The 9,651-nt window shown below is 34.8% G+C and overlaps 1 protein-coding gene across 4 annotated transcripts; it reads left to right on the forward strand.

Moving 5' to 3' along the window:
• Nucleotides 1-657: 657 nt before the first annotated feature.
• LOC147396574 (Got1/Sft2-like vescicle transport protein family) lies at nt 658-9,223 on the forward strand. Of its 4 annotated transcripts, none has more exons than XM_086451467.1 (8): nt 703-811; nt 1,567-1,610; nt 5,874-5,964; nt 7,999-8,090; nt 8,181-8,261; nt 8,604-8,701; nt 8,792-8,867; nt 9,033-9,223. In XM_086451467.1, exons 3-8 carry the CDS (start codon nt 5,937-5,939, stop codon nt 9,063-9,065), a joined length of 408 nt encoding a protein of 135 aa, XP_086307593.1. In that variant the 5' UTR covers nt 703-811; nt 1,567-1,610; nt 5,874-5,936; the 3' UTR covers nt 9,066-9,223. The 4 variants fall into 4 exon arrangements, with proteins under 4 accessions (XP_086307591.1, XP_086307593.1, XP_086307592.1 ...); XM_086451466.1 differs by lacking the exon at nt 1,567-1,610 and adding an exon at nt 4,638-4,690 and having other exon boundaries at nt 707-811; XM_086451465.1 differs by lacking the exon at nt 1,567-1,610 and having other exon boundaries at nt 658-811.
• Nucleotides 9,224-9,651: the final 428 nt, after the last annotated feature.

The raw sequence follows: 9,651 nt of genomic DNA on the forward strand, positions 1-9,651 counted from the left end.
CGGGCAATTTGACAAGAAAATTATCACTATCAATCATGAAAAAAATTACAAGATTGAGTTTATAGTGAATACCTTACCGTGGAGAGAAAAATCAATAAGAACCTCCCATACCAACACATGCCATCAAACTTATCTGCCTTCTTGTTTCAACTTTGTTTCTATAAGCTTATAGATTAAAAATTCTTTCAAAGAATTCCAAAAATGACTGCATCTTGAGACAAAGAAAAAATCCAAACCAAGAAACCCTCATTCACTTTAGAAATCCTCACTTGAAAATTTTTGTAGAAAACAAAACACTTAAAGGGCTCTACAGAGAAAAAAAAAGTTTAAATGATCAAAATGCACCCCAAATAAGTAGGACAAAAATACCCCTAGGAAGAGTGATTTTAGATCACCATCCCAGCATTTAGGATTTTAAATGGGCCTCATCCTAATTGTAAACAAATGCTAAGTTGTTTAAATGCAGTATAATGCTTTGCAATGTTGAAGTGATAACTTAACCAAAATTTTGTAACGTTTGATTGGTGTGTTTTAATCTTATTTAAGTAGGGTTTAATAAATAATTAAAGAAATTGGGTAGACTTTCTTTCACTTGCAAGTGCCAGTCATGACTCATGGGTGTGGTTGATCTAGACGATTTGACTTAGGACGAATTAACTCGGTACCTGTTTTACCATGAATAATAAGCACAAAAGCATTCTGGCACTGCTGCATAGTGCTTAAAAGAAAAAGTTTCTCACTGTCCCAAAACGTAATAGAAGGAACATTCAAGCACTCTCACCGTTTGAGAAAGCTCCCCATTTCTAATTTGGTAAGGTTATCTTCTTTGATTTGTACGATTTCTGTTTCTGTCTGTGTATCTTGTAATTGATGATGAGATATATAAATTGTGATGAGTCTTTTTTTATTTTCGAGATCTTTTGTTTGTTACAACACCTTCTCTAATTGACTGGCTTTGCATTTTAGACTTCGTTCAATTTAAATGATGGATTTACAGTAACAGTTTGATTGCCTGAATTCATCACTAAAATCCATGTTTTTAATATTTTTCGACATCAGGTATAGAATCTATAACCTAGAAATTGTTTTTTTTTTTTAAAAGCTAAATTGCCTGAAAAAGAAGAATACATAATTTGTGATCGAATTACAAGCTATAGAAAGAAAGAAATAAAGAGAGAAGACAAATGATTAATAATTTATGGGATCGAATTTTGTATTTTTTTTTTATAGGGATATAAAGTTTTATGAAAACCAATTATACTGCCACCTTAATTACTGGGGAGGTAAATTTCATATTTTCCATGATCACAACACATCATCTTGGGATACGAACTGAAGACAATGGAGTGGTTCAAGTTTAAATTCCGATTCCAAGCTTTGGCACCTTTGATGTCAGACTAGGAGTTGTATTCGGCTCATGCCAAACCTTGGTCTGTGTCAAGTCCAAGAAGATTCCGAATTTATGCAATTACGAATAGGTTCCGCTATTTGCGTGATTGTTACATGACATGAGTAAGCATCGCACTGTTAGAGGCCTAAAATTATGAAGTGTGGTTGCTATGTCAGGCCAAGCTAAAGACTGTGAAAAAGGGGAAAAAGCCATGAAAAAGGTTTGTGATTTTTTATCTTGACCATCTTTGACCATACTGTGATTTGGGTAGAGAGTCTTTTGCATGTATACGCAATGGTGCTTGGAGAACTAGATAAGAATCAAGATCAAATCCATATCACAAATCATGAGGAACCTTGTATACTTTTGCATCCACAATGACCTAGGACAACAAGTAGTAAATAACACAAAAAGAAAAGAAAAAAAAACTACATACTACAAGGAAGACATCACCCCACTCCCCTAAAAAGAAAACAGAAAAAGGAGAAAAGAAATATACTGGTTTTCCATCTTACAAAGGACAAAAACCCCTCAAAAAATACCTATTGGAGCTCTCTGAAAGTCAAGGATTGTTGGTAGGAGAAACCCGTAAAAGGTAATGATGGTACCCTCATGGTTTAAAATGTATGAATGTATTGGTCGATACGTATCGATATCTATTAAAATAACTCTATATGTTCTTTTTAGTCTTTTCCTTCATTTAGATTATGTAACACCTTTAAAGCCTAATTAGGGCTAATTAATGAATAATTAATTTCTCTCAATTTTAACTATATCAATGAAGACCGATACAAAACATTTACCCCCGAAACATTCAGGTGTATCAGAATGTATGGGTTTGTATAGAATATATCGCCCAATAGTGTATTAGTTTTTACATTAGCCAAAACAGTTAATCGATATGATATTTTAAACCATGGATACCTTGCAATTCAACATCCTTACATCAAAGACCTTGATGTATATATATTCAAACGGTCTCAATAATCACGTATGGAAGGAATCTCCAAAGAAGACTACCATTGGATTAAAAAACTGTAGTTGACCAACTAGCAAACATTTCCCTTATTGAACAAAGAATGATCCAACATATCTCAATATTGCTAAAGAAGTTGTCTTGGCAAGCAAAAATGCAACAAAAGATGGATCACTACTTGCCATTAGCTTTGCACATGAAGCAAAAAATCCAATTATTTTCCAATTTTGAGTTATCATCTAATCGAGAATAAGCATTCTATTTAGAGAAATGGTCAATTTTAAAACCCCATAAAATATAAGCTGTAAAAGGAAGATTTGGTCAAGTCAGTGAAAGAAAAGAATGAAATGGACTCATAGAAAATCGCTTTATTTTTTTATTTAAGATAAAATCTTTTAACCTCTGTTATGATGGAAATGGATAAATGCGATTGATGAGGGCAATGACGTACTTTATCTCCCATTCAGTCAGATTTCTTTTGAAATCAAAATTCTGAGATATTTATCCTGAGAGTGCCACAAAATAAATTTGATCAGCTTTTTCAATATTCTAATAAATCTGATTGACATAGTGAAAATAGATATGTTATAAACACGAAAACTCGAGAGGGTACTTTTAATCAAAACCACCTCATCCCATTTGGATAAATTTGGAGTTTTTCAAAAGGCCAACCTTTTGTCGAATCTTACCATAACTCGATCACTTAGACTTGTATTTAGCCTAAGTGGAAGACCTATAAGCTATGAAGGAAAGGGAACCACTACCACATCCCAAAACATCAACAACCACCCTTATGATCATGTTCTTGCCTATGTTTGTCCGTAGACCTTATATAACCTTGTAACAACATAAAAGGCTTCTAAGAAACCTTAACTAATTCATAGAGGCCCCAACAAATAAAGTATTATCAACAACTGAAGATGAGAAATCCTCAAATTCTCTCTCTACCTTGAAATCGTCCAACTCCCCAATATCAATGGCACAGGAAATCTTCTTACCTAAAGCCTCAAGTAGAATAATGAACTAGAAAGGAGATAGGCGATTTGCTGCCCCACCCCCTTTCATAGGAGAATCATTCACTAAACCAAACATAGAAGCTATAAAAGATATGTATTTCTGAATCCATTGCCTCCTTTTTTCCCTCCAAACGCATTCTCCTTAACATATAATCTGAGAATTCCCAATATACAATGTAATATGATTTTCCCATATTTGTCTTACAAACACCGTATGGGATCGTGTCATTTCTCCTAGAATTGACGCATTCATTGGCTATTAGCACCTCACCCTATTTGTTCTACTTCTTATAAAAGTCCTTTCTCTCTAGGAAATGAACCGATGGAGGAACAACTAATCCTATGATCTAAATCCTGAACCATGATTTTATACACTATCAATCAAACTAATCTGTCTAAAGTCCGAAACATCGACCCTATGAATTCAAAATAAATAAATTAATGTCATATTGGAATAGTAATCCAAACATGCAAATTCATGGAAATTGTAGACCACACTCATCAAATCTTCTTCATTTATATCCCAATGGTATCTGAAAAAACCCAGAGAGCATCTGTTAGGTCTGGAGCCTCATCCATGTCTAACTTTCTAATGGATTTCAAAATCTCCTACTCTCAAAAGGGCTGTCCAACCAAATCTTTAAATCCAAACTAATGCTATCCATCACAAATACATTCATATGCAAACTATAACTGACTGTTCAAAAAAAAAAAAAAAAAAAAAACCTTTGAATGGATCTCCTCAGTGTCCCTAGTATATTCCTGCTACTATTCCAAAATCCTATCTTCAATCCTCAATCTAGAGATTTTATTAGACCCACTCCTAGCCTCAGTAGTACTTACCCATCTCATTTTGGCCCTGCTAAGCCTTTGATTTTCTTCCTTTTTTATTTCAATGTCTAATAAAAATGATCATTGCATCTGAAGGATGGCCGGTGAAGTAGGGTAAGGTAGTTCTTGGGACATGGGTATTAGAAGGAACTTAAAACGGCTGAGAATGGACCTGATTGCTAATTTTCTAGAGAATGTTGTGACTGTTCATATCTCCCCTAAATTAGAAGACATACAAAGATGGATAAAATCTCGAGATGCCAGATTTTTAGTTAGGTTTTTCTACCTCTTGTTGTCTTCCACTTGATTAAGTCTTCTCGGGATCTCTTATATAAGGGGCGAAGTCCCATCCCATCAAAAGTATCTTTCTTTGTTTGGTTTGCTGTTTAGATAAAATCTTAACTATTGATCATTTGATTTGTAGGGGGAAAATCATTGGGATTTTTTTGCATTGTGTGTAAGGAAAACATTGAAAATGTTAGTCATCTTCTCCTTCACTGCCCTGTTGCTAGCTCCAGTTGGTGGTGTTTTTTTTTTCCTGTTTATATTTGGACTCCTTATTTTGTCACCTCTTTGCTAGCTGGCCATCTTCTGCTTTTAATGCTAGAGGAAGTACCGTGTGGAGTACCATTCATGATTTATCGGTGTGTTTGGAAAGAAAGGAATGCTAGAGCCTTTGAAGGATAGAAAAATGATTTCTATGCGACCCCTTATTGTTTTGGTCTTGGATTCATGAGAATTTCAAATATGTGTTCTTTGAGATTTTTATATATAAGTGGAGTTTGAGGACATGAGGGATTGGGCGACCTTTTTTTCTTTTTATTTTCTTGCTTTGTGGGGCTCTTTTGTTCTTTTGTGCTTTTGGTGAACTTCCTTGCTAGGTCTTCTCGACCTCTGGGTAAGCTACCTTTTGCCGGGTGAGCTCTTTAACTTCTTCAATGGATTATCTTTATTTATCCAAAAAAAAAAGGCTTACTTAGCTAAATGAAATGAATTGGAGAAGGATTCATCTCTTGGCATCCGATCCATGTTGCCATGATTTGGGTACTTGGTACCTTGACCTAGTAGTCCAACTCTCTCTCTCTCTCTCTCTGGCCTATCAAAGGGAAATTATTTGAAATCCATCTTATTCAGGTGGTAATATTTTGGTTCTTAAAATAATTTTCCCATGAATGTCATGTCTTTACTTTAATTTGAATGTGGAAAACAAATGGGTGCATTTGTAACCTAAACCCCTAAAATTTTAGTATCAGACATGGATGTGTTGCTACTGGCATGTCCAGACAATTGCTTGACATTTTCAGAAGATGTTCTCTGTTGCTATAGTTTGTTCATAGAAATATCCATTTGGTTTTGAATCAAACTATATGTAATAAGATTTAAATACTTTAGGTATAGGTAAGTGACTTTTCCCCATATCTAAAGCTGATGTCAAACCTATACATTTTCTTTCTTTGTCATCAAGTAAATTATTGAGTGAAACAGGGACTGCTCAAAATATTAGACTCCCCATAAGGAGGTCCCAAAAATTTAAGAAGATCCACACATTTCGGTTTTACTACTCGTATTTTATGTTGTCGCAATATGCATTTCAATATTTTATATTATTGCCAGTCTTCTTTTTCTAAAACATTACCTTACTTTCGTTCCTTTTTTGCAGTTTTTGGGAGGGTGCGTCTCTTTTGCTTCTGAAGTATTGGGAGATTGCTTTAATTATTAGAGGATGGCATATGAAATAAATGAGCAAAAAAGTAAACAAATCTTTTACTCGATGCAGGGATTATATTTTTTGATGAACTAAATTGGATGCTTCACAAGCAAGTTGTTTGTTGTATGAATAATGAGTTTCTTTATTTGTCAACTGAATCTGCAGAGAGGCATCTTGTTTCAGCTACATAAAATAGGAGTCTTGACAATGTTCTAGTTTTTTGAGAGAGTTATGTTTGCACATGTGTTTTGTCTTTGAAAAGTTCAAATTAAGCTTCCTAAACATGGACAAGTTCCCATGTAAGGCAAATTTATTTAACGATTGGGAGTTGATTTTTCGGCTTGCCTCGTCAAACATATTTTTGATATTTTAATCGTTCCTTCAAATGAGGATGTTTGGGTGTGGATAAAGAGTTGTAATGGAACAATTTGGTATAAGATTTTTATCTATCTTGGTCATACTCTTGCAGGCCCAATCATCACTAGATTGCTTCCGTCCAGAATTGCTGTAAATTATTGGACAACAAGTAGAGATTGTTTTGAGAGTGATTTAGGTAGAGTTTTGGCTAGGTTTAAGGGAATGATTTGGGTTGGGCAACAAAATCTGAGTTCGGAGAGGATTTGGGTAGGTTCAACTACGTGTAGGGACTCTTAAAGGATGTTTGTTGGAATTGATTTAATCTATAGGAACCGAAAAATTGAAAGAGATCTATGGAAGAAGAAGAAGAAGAAAATAAGACATGTACCTATAAACCAAGAAGAAAGAATGGAGTAGACGGATATATTTTGTTCACCAGGTTGAATGCCTCAACATTCAAGGAAACAATAAAATTTATAAATCTTATTCCAAAAGATCCTTAAAAATAGCATAAAGACATCTTTAAATACTAGAATAAAATCCTACAGAGAAATTACCTAAACTATACTTAATTTAAAGATAATTACAAAAATATTTTATTTTTCATAACTTTCTCTCTCCTAAAATTTCAATCCTTACGAACTTAATAAAAAAACCTGTTAAAGTTATAAAACTACTCCCAAACAACAATACTAGGACCATGAGCTAATAAACATGCAAATAAACTCAAAAACATAAAAAATAACTTCAAAATAACAGCCTAAAACATAAAACTACATAAATCCTAAGCATTTTAACAATTTTTTAATAAGCATTTTGACATTATCATCATGTGTTGGCCATTCTAACTCATCCAACAAATCTCCGATCTAAACACAATCCACATACATTCTCCAATGTGAAGTCTTCAAATTTATTTTCACGTAGGGTCTTCAAGTCTTCTTCCTACTATCACCGATCCACAAGGAACTTGTGGTTTCCTCTTCGTATGGTAGTATTTTGAGGGTGATGATTTGATGTCCCCATCACAACCCCATGAAAGTTTACCAATGTGCAACAAGGTAAGTCAGAAGGCCATTGAATTTCAAACACATGACTAGAGGGAGCAAACCCCTGTCACTAACTTTACTGTCGAGCCACCCCTAAGGATTGGGTTGCCCTCTACTTCTAGGGTTTCTTCTCCTTTTACCTTGATTTATTAGTTTCCTTGTACCACACCTCCTTTCCATATTCATAGATATCTTCCCCGTGATCACAAAAGTCTACCTTATTTTATTTTGGATTCTCTTTGTTTGAGTCCTTGCTATGCTTTTTGCCTTATTTTTCAAATTCCCAAGTAGGATTGTTTCCCACATGGGATCTGATCCTTCAACACTTTTTGTAAGCACCTTATCGAGCAACGGAACTCCTGTGCAGTTGTTACACGGTTTTCATCCTTGCACGGTCTGTTCTTGCAGGATAAGCCTCTCTTGTCATCCACCATAGCATGGACACTTGGATGGCTGGGGGGGGAGGGGGGGGGGGGGGGTTGTTGGGGGGTTTCACCCTATACAACAGTATTTACATTGTCAAAGATGATGGCATGCCTGTACATCCCTTGGGAATTCATTGAAAAAGATAATTCCTTAATTTCAAGTGCTTACCCTAGTAGTATTCTTTATGTTAGCCATTTATTTCAAATTGTGCTTGTAACTCATGGAATGTTAATCAAATAATGCAGAGATTGCGATAGGCTTCATTGGTTTTGGTATCTTCTTCACATTTCTCGGCATTATCCTTTTCTTTGATAGGGGTTTGATTGCTTTGGGAAATGTAAGGCTTCATAACCTTAATCTTTAGTTGACTTGTTTCTCGGGGAATTTTTAGTGAGTTCCTAATATCCCCTTTTTCTTTTGTTATCAGATATTTTGCTTATCTGGTGTCGCCCTTTTACTTAGCTGGCAATCTACATGGAAACTCTTCACAAGCAGAACGAATTACAAGGTACTTAAAAAGTGGTCCTTATGCTAGTTTCTGAGGTGTATGCTTTCCGTTTAGGAAGTTTACGGGCTGATTTTGAATTTCTATAATTTCATTTCATTTTATTAGAAAATTCATAAAGCCTTTTATTTTCATGACTTAGGTGATGATAGACTGTTTGAGATTTTTAACTTATATCAGAATTTTTAAGTCACCTTAAACTCCTCTGTTTAACTGTCCGTGCATATCTTTGCAAAATTGATATTTAGTTTTGGTCCATTTTTTGTCTGAAAAAAAGGTTTATTTAGAGAATGCATGCAATCAGACTGGAGTTAGAATAATATTTTTCTGTTTGTCTGGTTGCAGGGATCGGTGCCTTTTTTTATTGGGCTCTTTCTCTTATTTGTTCGTTGGCCAATCGTCGGCATAATCATGGAAATATATGGTTCTATTGTTCTCTTCAGGTTTGTCTTTGTTCTCATGTTCTTAAGTGAATATATGCTTACTTGTCAATGCTTCTAAACTTCTGCTGCATTATTTTTCTTTTTTTGCAGTGGCTTTGGGCCATCTGTCAAGACTTTCCTATATCAGATTCCAGTTGTGGGATGGATTCTTCAATACCCATTTATGGTAATCTATTAATATATATATATATATATGTCTGGATAATTTTTTTTTGTGTGTGGTTTTGGTCGCGGGGGGGGGGGGGGGGGGTTTCACACTGTTTTTATTTATTTTGTGAATTCTCTATAACAGAGTTGGTCTCTTATTATTTTTAAATATTTTTTATTGCAGCTTCTTGATGGCTTGAGGAGGAGCTTTGGTTGAAGACCCTGTTGGTACATACTGCCATCTCTTTTGCTATTAAATTACCAAGATAGCGATGCTATTGTTTTGTAACAATTAACAGGGACCCCAAATGCAAGAATCAACTTCTGTACCATAATTTTTATTTGTTGAAATACATGTATTATCTTGGGTAACAATTTCTTATTTATGGTACTAATGATTACCAATGGATATGCCGATGACATCAAGGTGGCAAGGTAGGGGGTGCACATCACAACACACACCATATTCATGTTAATAGGGTACCAGTCAGGAATAATAGGATTCTTTTGGCAGGACAACTCGGTTTCAGCCAAAACTGGAGTGAATGTCCAAAATATTACTTACTGAAACTATTAATTGTTTTGAGACTTTCTAGTTTTTCCTCTTTGGCATGAGATTTAAACCTTTGCGTGGGTGCTTAGCTTAGGTATATTAGCTTCAGCCGTATACAACTAAATGAGTACTAGAGAGTGGTGGAGGGAATAAACTCAGATGTGGCTTGTTGGGTTTTGTGGAGCCTAACTATGTTTAATCCGGTTGATGACCCGACTCGAATAATGTTCTGTGATTTTTTATGGGAGAT

Source organism: Akebia trifoliata, chromosome 8, assembly GCF_017979445.1.
Source record: "Akebia trifoliata isolate Shusen 1 chromosome 8, ASM1797944v1, whole genome shotgun sequence".
NCBI classification, from domain to species: Eukaryota; Viridiplantae; Streptophyta; class Magnoliopsida; order Ranunculales; family Lardizabalaceae; genus Akebia; species Akebia trifoliata.

Excerpts from the sequence above, each read along its gene's own strand:
- LOC147396574 (XM_086451465.1), top strand. The coding sequence starts at position 5,937 with ATGGCATATGAAATAAATGAGCAAAAAA. Across the intron at positions 8,262-8,603 it reads CAAGCAGAACGAATTACAAG|GGATCGGTGCCTTTTTTTAT; the intron begins GTACTTAAAAAG and ends GTCTGGTTGCAG. Across the intron at positions 8,868-9,032 it reads TTCTTCAATACCCATTTATG|CTTCTTGATGGCTTGAGGAG; the intron begins GTAATCTATTAA and ends TTTTTATTGCAG.